This window comes from Lutjanus erythropterus, chromosome 10 (genome assembly GCF_056507025.1).
Source record: "Lutjanus erythropterus isolate fLutEry1 chromosome 10, fLutEry1.hap2, whole genome shotgun sequence".
Classification (NCBI taxonomy): Eukaryota; Metazoa; Chordata; class Actinopteri; order Lutjaniformes; family Lutjanidae; genus Lutjanus; species Lutjanus erythropterus.
Genome location: NC_139326.1, coordinates 32,293,934 through 32,311,632, shown reverse-complemented (window position 1 = coordinate 32,311,632; position 17,699 = coordinate 32,293,934). Strand labels below are relative to the sequence as shown.

Genomic DNA, 17,699 nt, shown 5'->3' with positions numbered 1-17,699 from the left:
TTGAGCAAATTGGGTACCTCCTTTTCCTGCAGAAGCGACATATAGAGTCACATCCTACGTTAGCTAATGTTGCCAAAACACTAGCTAACTATTTATCTTATTATTAATGTTGATTAGCTAGCTATTTAGCAAGCATTTTTCAAACATTAGCTAATTCTTATAGGCTCCCCTGCAGTGTCTTTTAACCATCTTGAAATTAAGTTAATATTTTCAACAAAGATGAGCCTAGCACATAGGAAAACTGAAATGAGAAAACCGACTGAGTTACCAAACTTGCTAAACTGTCCATGGAGCACAAAGTCAAAGTGGGGAAGAAGAAAGGGTCAAGTAAACAACATTTCCTACACACTTTGTGTTTGAAATATCTGAACAGCTTGACTTTGTGAACGCAAAGTGGACCAGCTGGAAAATATGAACAATGTATGACTTTGCATTGCTTTGATTCAGGAACTGAACCTTTACTGTAGGTGTGAATCTGCCCTTAGTGTCTCAGTCTGTCCATCTGTGGAGCCTGTAACCATTTTGACAGACAAGTCATAATTTAACAGGAATATCTGCCACCTCAGAGTTTACCAACTCCAGATCCAACCGTCTGGGGCATCCAGTTCAAGTTGGGACCAAGTTTAACTCCACACCATCCCCTGAGACTAGAACAGTGGACATGAAATCCTTCCACGCCCTCCCCCCACCTCCATTTCAACACCGGTGGGACTGTTCCCTCATCCTTTCCCAGCCTTCCACTGGCATGCCGGGCAAAGTCAACACCAGCAGCCCCAGTGGAAAGCTATGGGGACAAGTTTGGCTCCTCACACTAAATTCACTGTGGTCAGGCCGTCTGCTGAGCAAAAATAGACGGCATTTAGGAAACTTAAAAACACACAGAGAGAAAGGTACGCACTCCCAGACACTTATTCATATAGGAAAATCATCTCAGGGAAAGAAGAGAAAAGTCTACTGACCTTTTTTACCAAAAATATGACATGATAAAAATCTAAATTACCCACAGAATTTCATCCGCAGACCTCTATTTTCAGTTCTTTACTTATTATCTATGGGAACTTTGGTTCACTTGGATTTTTTTTATTCTTTTCAATGGATTTTTCAACAAGAATTCTCCAACAACTAGATTACAAAAACTGCTGTTTTCACTTTTAAGTGTTCAGCAATTAGAGCAAGTGGTTTTATAACACTTTTCATGTAAAGAAGCTGTGTTTATGAGCCAAAAATTAATAGCGCTGTATCATTACTGCAACATTTATTATAGTGATATATTACAACTGCACTAAACATTTTCTGTCTGATCTGTGTTCTAATTAGCCGGCTTTACTGTTCTCTACTGGGAAAATATGAGTCTCTTATTTATGTCATTTATGGTATATGCTGTGCTGGAGACTCATCAAATGCTCTTGAAGTTCCTTGGTCAGCAACTGAAGTTAATGAAGTCATAAATTACTTATTTCAAACATCCCTAATTTGTAGTTTTGCTGTATATTTAAAGCAACTTAATCCGAAATAAAACATCTTTCTAGCGTGGGAACCAGACGAATCTGCCAAGCTCATGTTTTCATTTGCTCTGGCAGACACACGTTCACATTTGCTAATTTCTCTAACGTCTTTCATTTAAAAAGTGGCCTTTTACTTGAGTCATGATTCACACTGGCTTGGTAAAACCACATTAGAGAAAGATTATGGTCTGGATTAGGTTACTCGTTCAAATCCTTGGTATGGCTGAGAGGTAGTTTCGCGGGGAAAGTTACACTCTTGTTTTTTTTTTTTTTTTTTTATCAAAGGCAGTGGCTGTGGCTCAGGAGGTGGAGCACCCACTAATCTCACAGTTGGCGGTTTGATCCCCGGCTCCTCCAGTCCGCATGTCTAAGTGTTCCTGGACAAGACACTGAACTCAAAACTGCCTCCGACGGCTGTTCCATCAGTGTATGAATGTCTCTGTGATTGTGTGAGTGAATCTGTGAATGTGGCATGTAGCTGTGAAAGTGTGTTGACTAGTCGTTCAGTTAGAAAAGTGCTACATAAATGTCCATTTACCAATTACCATGAAGCACTGCCATTATTGTGCTCTGCAGCAAGGTGCTTAAGTGGTTTAATAGACCTGTATAACTGTGTGTGGGAAAAAAGGTGGCATGACTAAACTTTGTATTGAAATACTACAAAGAATTTTCAGCAACTTATATGTTTTGATCAAAATGTATAACTGTGAGGAAGGCTTGATGCTGAAACGTGCCAGAGTTTGTTTTGGAGTTTTCTGTACATTTTATATACAACATAGGATAGAAATGAAAGCCCACACTAGCTGTAGTTTAGAGCCATAATGATTAATCGATTAATCAGTTATAATCAAGTATTAAATTAATGCTAGCTGTTTTGATAATTAAACCGTATGAGTAATTTTAAAGAAAGTCAAAATTCTCTCAATCTTTGAACTGTGGACAAAACCAGACATTTGAGGACGTTATCGTGGCCTTTGGAAAACACTGATTGACATTTTTCAACATTGTCCGACTTTTTATAGAGCAAACAACTAATCAGTTAATTGGGAAAATAATAAGAGATTAGTTGCAGCCCTATGGTTTCCTTGAGCTTTTCTGTGGGTTTTATAATGTTCAATATAATATGGTGCACAATATCTCTCTTATCAAACACTAATATCTTGAATTTGTAGACAAAGCAACCGTGATCTCCAGGGAAATTGTAATGTCAGCAATCAATTTATCAGTGTGTGTGTATCACTTTTTATAAATAATCAGGTACCTATTCTTTCAATAAAAAAGCTTCATATAGTCATTTATCTCTCTCTTGCACAGGCACGTGTGTGTTAATCTGCTAAGTTGTCTTTGATGTGGTGAGGACAATTACCTGCCGTGTGATCATGCATACATGTTCATGTTACAAGCAGCTAACTAATTGATCTGTCAAGGTCTATTACAAGTCACGCTCCTCCACTCATCTCTGTCTTCCTCTGCTCTGCACACACATGCACACGCTCTCGTGTGCGACGTGCCTGCAGACACCTCTGCAGCGTACCTCATTATCCACTCATCTAATAATGCTCTTTGTTAAATTGCAGTGTTAACCTGAGTAACACGAGTAAAGGCCTTTTCTATCACGTTACCACTTACAAGCTTTCCAACCCCATAATTACATCAAGGATTTCACATTTTAGGGCTGATCTCATTACAAGTGCAGTAGATAGTGTTTCAACTACTCGATCAACCACAACATTATATGCAGATAATCACAAAGTGGGCAAAAGGTGTGAGCCTCAGGAGAATAATTAGAATAAATATTTCTTTATCAGGTGGAGGAAAAAAAAAGTCACATCCAAAGCAAATTTCAGTTATAGCAAAAGAAAAATCTCATATAGCCCATATAACTTTATTGTGGTGACACTGACGTTAAAGGGATAGTTCAGATTATTTGATATGGGGTTGTGTTAGGTTCTTGTTGATAGTCAGTGCATGTGTACACTACATTCAGAACATCCCCTGTTTACCTTGCCATTAGACAGCGGGAAACTGCTGTTACATAAGGCAAATATTGCTCTCTCTGAACTTACCAAACTGCATAGAAAATTGCACAGTAATTTTACATCAGAACACAGGAGTTGCTGGTCTACCACTGCTTACATCTCTTAATGTGTTTGTTTTATTGTGTGACTTCAGTGATTTATGAAGGATAGTTCAGATTCACCAATGTCACACAATAACACAAATAGACAAACAGATCAAGGTAGCGGTAAACCGACAATTCCTGTATTAGGCAAAGTGAAATTACTGTTTCAGCCATGAAGTTTGGTTGATTTGGAGAATCTGATATTGGGCTTAAGGAATGGTGGGTTTCCTGTCAGAAGATTCAAAATAAAGTCTGACGGCAAAATAAAAGGGTGAAAATATCCTAAACATGGCATACTCTTGAAGTGAGCCTTTTTCATGTGGCTAAAATGGCTTTTGTTGCTGACCCTGTCCTAGCTGGGGACATGTTGACAGCAATCTACTGCAGGCAATACACTGACTATCAATTAGTACCTCATGCAACTCCCACATCAAATAATACAAACTATCCCTTTAAGTTGTTTCAATATATTCAGCCAGCTGGCATCTGGTGCAACAACAAGAAATTGGACATTGTGCTTTAAAATAAGCCAACAATAATAAATTGCAGGTCAGTGACTTTCCCAGAATGACTCAGGTGGAGAGATTCACCTTGATCTCTGGTTTAAATGGGCTGTAAGCAGGGTTAGCCAGGAGAGATGCTGTCTCCCGGGCGTCTCCTGAGCCGAGCTGCTACCGCTCAGGGTCGCTGCTCCCCAGATAACAACCGGCCTACCGTTATCAGTCATCCTGATCACCTGCCCCGTTACCACTGCCCCACCGCCGATGGGCAGCGGTGCTCTTGCGCCTATCTCAGCTCTTGGGCTGCCCCTGAACTATGCTCCAGCACGCTGCTAATGCCCTGGCTAATCTGATCTGTCTCCAGCTGGCTTACTGCTTATAAACACACCTTGATACGAAGAAGGGGAAGTAATCCTGAAGCAGCTACAGTATGACAGGGGCATGCAGGAGAACGCTGGCTTCGTGGTCATGCGCTGGCCTGATAGCGAAGGGTTTGCCTGAGGGTGGGGATTGGAATAATAGAGTGAAGTGTCCAGAAATGTTTTCCTATATGACATTGTTAGTGGGGTGTGGGTGCAGCACAGGGCGAAGCACTGCACTAATGGACAGGGATGGTGATGTGATGCGTATGTGTAGCTATCAGTGTGTTGCTTGAGCGTGTCAGCATTATGCGTTATTCATGACCCCCATTTGAAACAGATTGAAGGTCAAACTGTGCTGGTGTTTGCCGGGTATCGTACAGCAGGGAATGGCAGATAAAAACAACCATGCAGGTCAGACTGGTGTATATTGGTTTATGAATATCAGCCTTAATACTGCATTACCTGATGGAGGCTGACTCGCCCACAGTTTTGGGAAACAGAGACGAGCACCAGTACTGAAGCTAAGCAATGTACTGCTGTGGACAGGGTCAGCAGTGAAATGTATTTTAGCCACCTAAAAAGTCAACATCACTTTAATTGCACTCTGTATTTAGAATTTATACAGAATAATTACTGCTTTTCTTCACCATCAGCCCTTTCTAATGGGAAACTGACAAATAATAAGCCAAATATTGTTGTTTGTTTCTTGCTCAACCAAACTCCACTGATCAGTAACTTTACTTCCCAGAACACAGGAGTTCCTGGCCTACAGCTGCAACTTGTTTGTGTTATTGTGTGCCTTTGGTCAAAGCTAATTAACCCTTTAAAACACAGACATTATTCTAAATATAGGGTATACATAAACTAATGTTTTTTAAGTGGCTAAAATACACGTTGCTGCTGACCATGTCCGCAGCAGTACGCTGTTTAGCTTCTGTGCTGGTGCGACTGCTGCATCTCAAAACTGGAAGCATGCCGACCAGCAATACAGTACCTCATACAACCCCACTTCAAAAAATTCTATCTCTTCAATGATAAAAGTTTTTTACCAAATATTCTTGTTTTGATATTGGTTTACACTAGACAGGTGTGTGTTTGTCTTGTGTTGGTTTTGAAGCCGGCTGAGTAAGGGAGGTAACTCACTATGTTTTTGTCATTGCCATGAATGTTAATCAAGTTTCAACAGACAAGGTGGTGAGCTGATAATGACTGACTGATTCTTCTGAATTTCATGAGTCTGAATATTCACTGGAAGCCAAATTAAAAAAAAAAATATATAAAAGAAACTATGATTTTGTTTAATTTTTGGCACAACAGCTTTTACAGACAGTTGGATCCAATTCAAACACTTAAAGTCCTGGACTTCAAAAACATCTCTGAACAACATGTGTGACTGCTGGCCCTTGACAAGACTGTGATTAAAAGAAGAGCATAAAAACTGTCCTTAGGCCTTGGTGTGCACGTACATAGTGTCACACACACACACACAAATACACACACATGGTGCTCCACCACTTCTGAGGTCCTGTGGAGTCTCCTAATTAGATCAAGTGCTGCACCCCTGTGACGAACCCTGCTCTGACACCACAGCTCCTGTCCTCCGGCGAGCTTCTGGCACCCCGGGGTGCCTCGAGGAGACCAACACATCACCTCGCCTGTGGATCATAGTGTGTGACATACACTAGGGATGCCTCCTCTCAGTGGAAAGACAGCAAAACAGAATATGGGCAGAGAAAACTAAGCTGGACACTTGGAGGGCAGCCTGACCGACAAAGTAGAAAAACGTTCCAAGTGAACTTGAGTTGTTGTGGAGGAGAACATCCTAAAAGTATACATACCTATCAGTGTATTCTATCAGTAGGATATGTTATAATGCGTAAACATATGTTTTAAAGCTGAGATGGTTGCTCTGTGCTGCCCTTTTCCCACAGTTACCACAAAAGTCTATATTTATGTGTGCACATCCATCTGCTTAGAGTTTATAAGATAAAAGGATCTACAGTATGTCCTTATGGATGTGAGCAAGAGCAAATGTGTACATGGTATTGTTGAGTTAACTTGCCAGCAAAGAAAACTGTGAATGCTAAACAACAACATGCAAGTGATAGAATCCGTTTGCAGCGTTGCCAAGGACGTTTCCTGTGACAGATAAAATCCACAAAGGGCTCCTCATCGAAGCCCCGTCCATCTGGAAGAGGATGTGTTTTATATGCATGGGATCCCATCGATCAGAGGCACTTGGAGTGCATTAAACCAGGGGTCGAGGATAAAGTAAGAAAAGATATCTTTATCTATTGCTCTCTCCTTCGCTCTGCCACTGCAAGCGCTTGCTCTCACATAGTCACTCCAGGGTCACAAAAATAAAATGAAGCTTTGACGTTAAACTTTTACTGCTGCTGTGATCACTGTGAGCCACACAGGGAAACAGGGCAACAGTTGTTTGATACGCACAGGATGAAGCAACTGAGACTCATAAACATGCTGAAATAAACGGCTGGTAAACAGTAGTGAGTGAGCAAACACTCAACCCAGAGAGACGAGACTCAAAAACACTATTATCTATTAAAACCTCCATCCAATAATACAAGAACCAAAGGAAATGTGCCTGTATTTGTAAGGGTAAATGGGAATGAAGATGATCTAAAGGCTGCTTGTTGATGTAATTGATGTCATCAATTATGGGAATATGCCAATTTGTGCAATGTGCATCAAAACGTTGCAGTGAACTGCTGTGTCAGGGCATGGATTCACTCAAACAAGCTGCAGCTCACAATCCTCAGCCGTGATCTTTTAAAGTGAAGGAGTATTTTAGACAGAGTAGCAGCAGGAACAGCAGGGACAGTACCATTCTGTTTACTTTTTGTTAGCACCCAGCATTTAATATTGTGCGTGGAATGACTACTGTTAGTAGTAGTGCTTAAAATCCCTTTTCTGTTTCTTTATCACCCCCATGTTCAAAGTACTTTTTGTACCACAGCTGTTAACCTAATGTTCCACCATGCATTACCTAGCGTTTTTATTCAGACGTTTTACATTTTCAATTTAACAACTATGTATAAGTGAGAAAATGGCTTCAACTAATATTCCGGACTGTTATTACAGTCAGTCATGGCCATTTTATGTTTTACGTCAAGTACTTAAGTCAAAATAATGTGTGACTTGATTGATAAAATTGATATGTGTCACAGCAATCTTTTTGAATTTGATGTCCAGCATTTTTCTTATCAGGCATCTGCCAACTAGGGTCTATTAAATAGGGTGGAAATTAGTCTGATATTAAAATATGACACCATTAGCTATATTCTAATGCGCTTTAGTGTCTATTTTTCAGGGTTAAGTCAGGCTAAAACAGTGAGACAAATTTTTATAGTTATTTGGGTTAATTAATGGTTATATTAATTAAGAGAAAAAATGATCAATAAATTAATTAATTAAAAAAAATCATTAGATTCATCATTCAAAAAATAATTGTTAGGTGCAGCAGTAGGCAGGGTGGCTCACAGTTGTTGGTTTGCCCATGCTGTAATGCAACTTTTCTTGCCCAAGCACAAATTCCTATTTGGCAATAATTCATAAATCATATTGTGGAAACAGTTGGGTGTGGGATAAAAAGCTGTGGGAGTGGGCAGCTGTGGTTTTAAGAAACAGGCCTGCTCAAACAACAATTGCAGTTAGAACTAAATAAGCAGCGAGGATCCGTTCACAGCTCTCTAAATGTTTATTTAAAGGTGCAGATCAACTGTTTCATATTTCATAGTGTTATCTATAATTAATTAGTTATGCAACATGATCATGGCGTCAGTCTCATCTGCACTGTGATTATGACTGGAAAAGGGTGTTTCACACAGCTTGTGAACACAGGATAATTGTTAGTTCTCAAAACAATAATAATGTAGCTGGGAATTGGGAGTTTTAGTTATGTATCAAAGGCATTTTTTGTGCTGCTTGTTCTAAGACAACAAGACAGTCAAACACTGCTTCAGCCAGATACTGAAATTAAAGTAAGCAACTGATACAGGAAATAAGAGAGGGATTGGAAAGTTTAGAAGGAAGACCAGCAGTATTTTATAGATCGAGGTCCAGCTGGGAAGGCAGACATTGCCAGTTATCTCTGGATCACTGGACTGAGGTGTTTTTTAGGAGACTTCTTCTTCCGTTGCTGTGATGTGCTGAAGAGACATTCATTGCAGTGGTTCACTGACACATAAGCCTCTGCTGATAAAGACCACATCCCTGTTGTTTTGTGCACTTCATGTGCACAGTCATTTCAGGGCTGAGGTGTGAACTTCAAAAAATTCATTTTTCTCAAAATATATTCAGACTTGTAGTTTGGCTGACAAAATACAATCTGATGGTAGGTGCATTTTTTATATGCAGGATGTACAGTCGGACCAACATTTCTGTCAATATATCTGTCACTTTTTAGTTTTATAGGCATAATTTTCTGTATATTTCTATATATATTTATTGTTAAACTAACCAGTAAAATATCCTGCCTCCAAGTGATGACCACATTTGAGGGATCATTGCAAAAAATGTATATATGTGCTGTATATAGTCTGTTTAACACTTCAAATAAATAACGAGTATCTGCTCATATATCGGATCAGAATTTTTTTATTCCCTAATATCTGTACTGGCATCAGCCCTAAAAATCCAGTGTCTCAGTCAGGCTCTTGGGGAGCAAAAATAATACAGTTTCTCTTAAGACACAGGATTAAGTGTTTTAAATAAAAAAAATAAAAAAAACTTTTCTCTGATTCTTCATTTCCCTATTATATATTCCAGGGATAAATAAAAGTCGCACTGCTGATGGGTGTAAAGATGAAAAAAGAAAAAGAAACAAAATGTTTTCAGCTTCAGTTCTCCTGTGTGGTTTGAGCTGCTTCCATAATCTCTCATCTTAATGTCTTTGGGAACACGAGTAGAAAATCTTCAGTGAACTTACTGTAAAACGTGAACTCCAGCTTTGGTTTCCACATGATAGCAGCAGGTTGTTGATATGGAGTTATTATCTGCACTGGAATGTAGATCGGGTTCAGTAATTGCAGCCTATTGCACTTGCACTGTGGATAAGAGCATCAGCTAAATACATAAATTCTAACTGTCTCTTAGCAAACTAAATATCACAGCCAAACTCATTTTCAGCCATGTTAACTTCCTCAGGAAATCTTATCTAAGAGAGATATTTTTGTCTGTGGAGGAGGCCTCCGGGCTACATAGCCTCATTATTTAGTTTGGCTTCCTGGCTACATTTCCCCTCTTATCCTCAACAGCACTATGGTGGATCTTGGCCTCGGACAGGAGCATAAAAACATCCGCCCATTTAAACAAACTGTTAACACATAGATGGGCTATCTCACTGGGACAGACTCAGAGTCTGTGGGCTCAGCAGTGTGCTTGAAGCCGGGGATATTGGCAGCCCACTATCTGCATAAACAAACAGAAAAGCACTTCTGCAGTCATGAAGGAAAACAAGAATAGGATGGCAGGATAAACCCACCTGAAGGCGGCATACCAACTTTTTGTTTGAAAAACACAAACAGGTTGGTTGCAGCAGGGATCACTGTGGCTCATGTAAATGAGTCACATTTGTCACCCTTCAATAAGGTCCAAATGCTGTTTGACTGATTCTGTTGAGTTCTTCCTTCATGATGCTTTTCTAACCCATCTCTTCCTCTCTTTTGTTTCAGCAAGTGAACTACACAAAACACTACAATCACGTCTGTGTATCAGCCAATCTGTCCTTGGCTTCTGTTGTGCATCCTCACCTCTGTATTAGCGGCTCTGTTGCACCCAGGGGTGGACAGTAAAGAAGTACAAATCTTCCAAGTGGAAATACTCACTTCTCTGACAGCACTACAGCTGCAGTGTCCTCCTCTGACATTTCTATTCCTGTCTGTAACTTGTGTTATTGTTTGACCATTTCATGTTAATTAGGTCAAATTACTGCAGAATGTTCACCACATTAGTCGTAAAAAATCCTTAATCTTTAAGAGGGAGTAGAGGTTTCTAATGGTGAAATTGAGAAATATGTTAATGGAGTCTGGCAGACAGTAAGGCAGTCCAGAGTGTGTATTTTCAGAGCAGTGGGCTTTTGTTTTCAGGATGACAGGTTTAGCTTAACATTGACAGACGATTTAAAGCTACAGTGTAGGACTCATGGTCACCTGTTATTGTCAAATCACAATGTTGCGCTCGTCTTGCACTCCTTCAGTGATCCTGTAGCCTGCCTGAGCTTCTAGTGGGGTGCGCGGGCCCAAGTGGAAACAATTTGCTTTAACTATAGACTAGATATTAAATAGGATTTCAACCTATCTAATGTACCATTTGTAGCTATTGTATATGTACAGTAATTAAGACTTTTTTTGCTATACTACATCTGAAAGACAAATACTGTACTTTTGACTGTATTACATTTCTGTGAAGGTTCCTGTTAATTGTAAAGCTTTCAATCAACAACTTTTCTTTTCAAAAATGTATTAGGCCGTACACTGTTTATCGCAGTAGAAACAACAGTCACAGTAAACTACTCCCACTCTGTCAGTGAAGTTCAAAGTTCAGTTTGAACTCAGAGGTCGTTATGAGAATTATAGCAGAGTCCTGGGTGAATCAACTGCTGATGCATAATGTTAATAATAGTTAGAAAGCGAAAATGAAGAGTTAATGACTGTTCAGAAGTATTTAATCTCCTCAAATAAACACAGTAGTATTAGCAGGGGTGGGTACCAAAACCCAGTCGTACAGTAAACAGTAAAAATGTAGTATTGATAAGCTCAGAATATTTTATACTATTGAATACTTAAGTATTTTAACTCAAGAGAAAATATGACTGACTTGTCCAAGAGTATCTAAACTATACTGACTTAAGAAATACAGCCAGCCATCAACCCAATGCCAAAAGGTCAAAAGATCACTGGTGGCAGCCACATGGGGAAAAACCAGACCTTTCACCTCAAACACCTAATGAGGAAAAGTTCCCCGCTGAAGAACACTAAATCAAACAAATTTAAAAAGGAAGAAAAAAACTTAACACAGGAGTGTATTGATAACGCAAATGATAAGTGCCACAATGTTTGGCACCGACTGAAAAACAGTAAGATAAAACCTTCAAAAAGTCCCTTTAGACAGCAGCAAGAGAAAGGAAGTTAGTGCCAGAGTGACCACAAAGCACAGCATGAGAAACGTCATTATTGAGTACAAAAGGCTGGTTCACAAAACCTCACACAGTTAAAGATTCACAATAAGTCCACTGTTTTCAAAATGACTGGGACAACCGACTGAACTCCAAATGACAGCCAGCAGATGCTGCTCATAAAAGAAAATAATTTTATCCAGTGCTGAACAGTGAGATGTGGGTAGATGGTGCACTGATAGAGAGGACTGAAGTGATGACAACCTCAGCACTGTGGTGTAAAGTCCCTGCTGACAGAATGAAAAAGTCACATCTGACAGAGGTGCGAGGCTTGGTTCACACTGGTCAACTTTTTCTGCATGAAAGTGAATGTGGACCAGCTGTCAGACGGACGGGCGGTAACCTATATATTTGAAAAGACTGCCCTGCTTCTCAGTTAAAAAAAGCTTCTGTCACCACAAAGGAAAACTCTTTTATAGATTTATTTCTGGCATTAAACTGAATTTAAAAAAAAAACACACACTGACCATTTTGTTCTTCTTGGAGTACGTCTTCTTCAGCAGCCTCTCGTTCATCCTCTCCTGCTCCCGCTGAGCGTGATGGAGGAAGCCGTTCTCCAGAGGATCCACCACTGGCTGGACATTCTCGTCCTCCTCCTCCTCCTCCACCTCCTCGTCTTCCTTCTTCTGCCGCTTTGCCACCTTTTTCTCCTTCCACCGCTCCTTCTTCTCCTGCGTCTTCACGACTCCAGTCTTCTTCTGTGGGTAAGAGAAGAAAGCACATTAGAAATCTAGACGCTAAAAATGAAATAAAATATGTGTGTGAGTGGAAGATAGATACATGGTGACAGGTACAGTAGACTGGTGGATGGGGACATTGCACTGCCACTGAAGTACTTCATAATGTACATCTTGTTATTAAAAGTAACAGAAGATAAATGATTAAAATTCACACAGTCTTAGAAATAATGGTTCCAAATGGTTTCTCTCTGAATGGCTCAAGTTTCACCCAAAACCATTTGCTTCCCTTTCACTAAGAGTTATTTGTAAGATTAAAGGTTCCATTATGAACCCTTTTCATCCAAAGAACACTTTTCGGAAGAAAGAGCTCTTCAAGGATCAGTGAAATCCTTGAAGAATTCTTTCATTAAGGGTGAATAAACAGGTTCTCAGTAGAACATCTGGGCAAGATAAAATTCTTGGACTATAAAACGGTTCTTGATAGAACCCCTGGGGTGAGTTCTAGATAAAAACCCTTGGAATATAAAATGATTCTCAGTAGAACCTCCTGGGTGTGTTCTTTTTAGCACTCTTCGAAAGATTCTGGATAGAACCTCCAGAGAAGTTTCTTGGTAGAACCATTACACCACAGAAGCGTTCTTTCTCGAGCCTCTCATAGGGGATTCTGAGTGAAACATTACACAGAGGGTTCTAGGTCTAACCCTCTAAGTTCCAGGAACCAACAAGAGCTCTGCTACGGGGACAAGCCAAAGAACGCATTATAGTTCTAGCTAGCAGCTGTATTCATATAATCATTTTTCCAAAGGAATAATGCAGTGACACACACACTGCTCAATGCCACACTGACAAGGGAGATTTACTGCCTTTAGTGTGTCAAGGATTCACTTAAAATCCTTGAAACAATTGTACAGCAGGTGATGACAAGTCTATGAAAAAGAGCACTTCACGCTGCCTTTGAACAAGAACAAAGCAGACAGATATCTAGATGGATAGATAGAGGGGCAGGAGATGGATGTGTAAAAGAATGGAGGGAGGGTGTGTCGCAGCTGGCAAACAGTCAAGCGCGCAGCCCCTTTCACTGCTGGCTTACACAAAGCAAGCAAACACTCACTCTCTCCCCCTCTAAAGTCATCTTTAATCCTGTCAACAGCAGAACAATGCCTTACTGGAGCCCATAATCACTTTATGGCTCAGATATAATGAGCTTATGATATGAAGTGCTGCTTTAACACACACTGGAGAAAATACAGTTGCTCTACACTTACACTATGACCAAACAATTTCCCCCTTTAACTAATCATTCCTTTCATGCTTCGGTTAAGGAACTGGTATTTGTTTATTGGAATTCAAACATCATTTGTTACTGGCTGGGTTCTTACTTAATGGATGTCCTTTGCCCCCTACCTCAGCTCACCTCCTGACCAGTGTTTCACAGACATACAAAAATCAGGCTCCTAACACATTTCAGCTGCTGATGCACTGAACTGGTATCATCAACATAGCACACAAAATACTAGGCTAATATTTAATGATTTCAAGCACCAAGAGAGCACGTTAGCATACTCAAGTGTCCATGTTCCCTGTGCTCTGACAGAGTTTACACCAGACCTGTTTTTTTGCCAGCCAATATAGCTTTAATATTGCAGAATTCTGGCCACACAGAACAAGTACTGAACATATGCTTTAAATCGCCATATCAAGTTAACTTCTTTGCCCTCTCCTCATACAGAAAAAGAAAGGATGTAATCATATATAACAAAAGAAAATACTAATTTAACATGTCAGAACTGAATCGCTCAGTATCGTGGAAAATGCCACGTGGTCAAACATGGCAATTAATGTCATTCTTACAAGTCACCGTTTAATTACGCTCTATGTATAACTCCAGTAATGGATAAATAATAATCAAAAGTAATTCACCTCAATTTTTTTTATTTTAGATATTTTATATTGTCTATTTATAGCATATTTCCCATCAGACTTTTTGGCTTTTGATAGTTTTATATGCCGGTTGACTAAATGTGACACCTGCAAAAACTTGGCATTTGCTGGCTAATATGAATTTTGCCTTTGACACACCTTGACTTGAATATGCACTTCAATCCAGCAGTCATAATGATTGAAGAACTTTAAATCATCCAGTTAGGTACTGACGGAGTGTTCTCTGAGTTAAGATTTTGTGTACTTTGTGTCAAAGTTCAACCAATTTCAATGCAAAACCAACAATATCCCAGAACACACACTACACCTCTTTAAAATAGGGACACATCGACCTGATATCCAGTATAAGCTTAGCTAAAACTTAAAGCAACATACTGCAGAGAGAGAGAGAGAGAGAGAGAGAGAGAGAGAGAGAGAGAGAGAGAGATGTGTCAGGAGTAGAAGAAATGAGCAGAATATGTTACGTTAACAGGAGCTAGAATGTGAGTGAGACCTGTCAGCTGAGCTGTTGTCATGTCAGCTCTGTTTTTAAGCTCAAGGAAGAAAAAAAGCAGAACAGCCGAGTGCTATTGATGTATTTACGCAATGTTATTAAATTTCATTTTGAATGTTTGAACGGTGCTGAACAATCAAAACTACTGCTAAATGTTCTCTGAGTGAAAAAGTTCAAATAAAAAGAAGCAGAAGCATTGCATAACTGCATCACGTTGTTTCACAGATTGAACACAATGTTTTTTTATGTTAAATTTGAATGTATTACTGACAGGTTAATCTTTTAAGAGACAGAAAAAGATGGTATCAGATTGGTATTGATTAGCAGATACTCAAGGTTGCCCAATCAATATCAATATCGAAAAAATGAATATGAAATAGTGGTATCAAGCCGTCACAACTTTAAAATCATGCCACAAGCTTGGCATAACATTTATGATTGTCTGTCTATTTTGGTAATGTTTACAACATGACTGGTTGCCACTGTCTTGAGTTGTCCACTGATGTGAAAGCTCCAAAGTTATTAACATGTGAATTATTCTCAATGCTACCTCCCATCTATCTTATGTGACACGACATGATCACAGCATTAGTCGCGGAGCTGCAGTCAAATTGAGCTCTAGACACACTGGCAGTGTGGGCAAAGAAACATGGCTGACAAGATATGGTTAAGAGGCACAAGCACATCTGCCAGCCTGTGAAAAACACTGCTGCCAGCCCGCCTGTGTGTCTAGTGATTGAATTGTATCTTCCTCCTGGGCTTCTGCTGCCTCGTATTTCCAGATCTCATCAGGCCCGAGTGGAGCTGGTGACTGGCTGCTGCTTGGTAAAGCCTGTCGGTGGAGATCACCGCGTGTCTGAGTGGCACAGAATGGCACACCGCTGCTTGAAGCTGCATGGAGTTCAAGGCCGAGGGCTGCTAGTTCACGTTTCAACATCTGTTCACAGCCAGTGGCACCCGGCCCGACTGCAGGCAGCTCAGCGCTCAATATGAATAATCAAATTATTGGCTCCAAGGGTGGGAGGTTAGCAGATGGCTAGCACATTAGCCCCATAACTGCTAATGAATGACACCTTCCGTGACGAAAGGTGTTCGTGTGTCAGGTCCTGCAAAAGAAACTGCCCATGGAAAGTAAAAAGGTACAATGAGCACAGTACAGGCAAAATTTAACTACGAGTTAATTTGAGAGGGCAGAAATCCTAAAAACACCCACGCAAAAACCTTCATTACAATGTTCTAGTCCAGAAGTCTGCATAAATTACTGTATTTTATGCTACACTGACCATGTTTGTAGCTTAACTGTTTAATTTTTTACTCACTGGTACAATTCTCAGCCTCCTAGGAGAAGCTGTCTGGAAACACATGCAGCATTTCTAGTTCTGAGAATTTTTTCTCTATAGTTTAGAGGAAAAAAAAAATATAACAACACTTTTTAAAAGTGGGCACTACAGAGTGTGGGAGGATGGAGAGTTTTTTCATTGTGAAAGGAAAAACAGTTACTTCCAAGTTGTGCAGAATGTTTAACACAAGTAACTGGCCTCAGTTTAAACCAGAGCAGATAGTGAAGACTGAACAACATATTGACAATAACCGCGTTTATACTGCAGGAACTTTCCTCAAGGAGCAGAAACCTTTGGAGGAACTGAGTTTCCAAAGCAGAGACCAGGGTCTAAAGTCCCATTTCTGACTGGTCACGCACTTGTAGGATTTAATTTTGTCCTTTGCCTCTTATGGCGTCATTGTTGTTGCATGCTTGCACGCACAAATAACGTAACAGCTGTCATTGTTTAATACGTCAGCAGATTAATTTGCCTAATCTTCTTAGGTCTTTAGACCTCGGTAGAAGCGCAGACAACAATGGGCTGAAGGAATATCCAGTAGTTCCAGGGACTAAAAGTTCCAGGAACTTCAGGTGGGAGCATGGCTAATGTTGTCCATAATGACAACAATGAGTTCAGAAAAACTACTGGCCAAACTTCCTCTGTGATACTGTATTTTTTTAACAGCGTGTATAAAAGGATGTAAATTAACCCAGCTCCCAGTCCAACACCACTTTGACAGAAGGATTTAATGTCATCACACTGACACCAAACATCAGCTCAAAGCAGCCATTCTCACTTCACAAGACAACACGTCAACGCATTAATTTTTCACGAGCAACCAGACAGTATTTGCAGGCCGCTTGTCACACAATTCATTACCTGAAGAGCCATCCTTAAAGAGCTGTTACGAGGACAAAGCAGCTACAGTCTGACAACAAAGGATGCTGAGAAACGAGACCAGGGGCCTTCCTTCTTTTAAGCGAAAGCTGAGGCTGCAGTCCATCCATCAATGTCCATCAATAAATGGCAAATCGGGGAGATGGATTGCAATTTGAAATTTCCCATCTCCCCTGTTATTAATAGAAACCTGCCTTTGTGAACACGCCAGCAGTGAGTGGTGTGATCACTTTAACATCAACTTGCAGGAATGTGGAGTTGTATTGGCATTATGAAAGATGTCCCAGTGGTTATCGTCTACTTCATTCGGCCAAGGTAGAAAACACAGTGATACATGAGGAATACACTGACTATTTGACAGTTTGACACATGTATGTTTAATATCTGAATATCTGAAAAGAGGAGTGGCATCGTTGTTTGTTTGGAAGACAGTGTGCAAGCTAAAGGCCTGAATATACTCCAAATGGACAAGTGCATGGACAGTTGTGGACACCATGGATGTGCGGAGGTTCTATGCTGCTCAAGTCCCCTTGGAGGATGCATTCCTCCTGCACGATATTCCATAATTTATTGTAGTGCAGTAAAAAAGCAACAATACAGCAAATTGGAGGTATAGGGATGGCTGCAGACTACAGATACACCCTATGATGATGAAATATATGTCATGTGGACCCTAGCCGAC

General features: G+C 40.2%; 1 protein-coding gene across 10 annotated transcripts in view; it reads right to left on the bottom strand.

Annotated features, from left to right (window-relative positions):
• fbrsl1 (fibrosin-like 1) overlaps positions 1 to 17,699 on the bottom strand; it is a 388,555-nt gene that overhangs the window by 261,120 nt on the left and 109,736 nt on the right. For all 10 annotated transcript variants that reach the window (XM_084729063.1, XM_084729058.1, XM_084729066.1 and 7 more), the window contains exon 2: positions 12,152 to 12,382. In XM_084729063.1, coding sequence (XP_084585189.1) covers positions 12,152 to 12,382 — 231 coding nt within the window. The remainder of the gene's footprint in view (positions 1 to 12,151; positions 12,383 to 17,699) is intronic.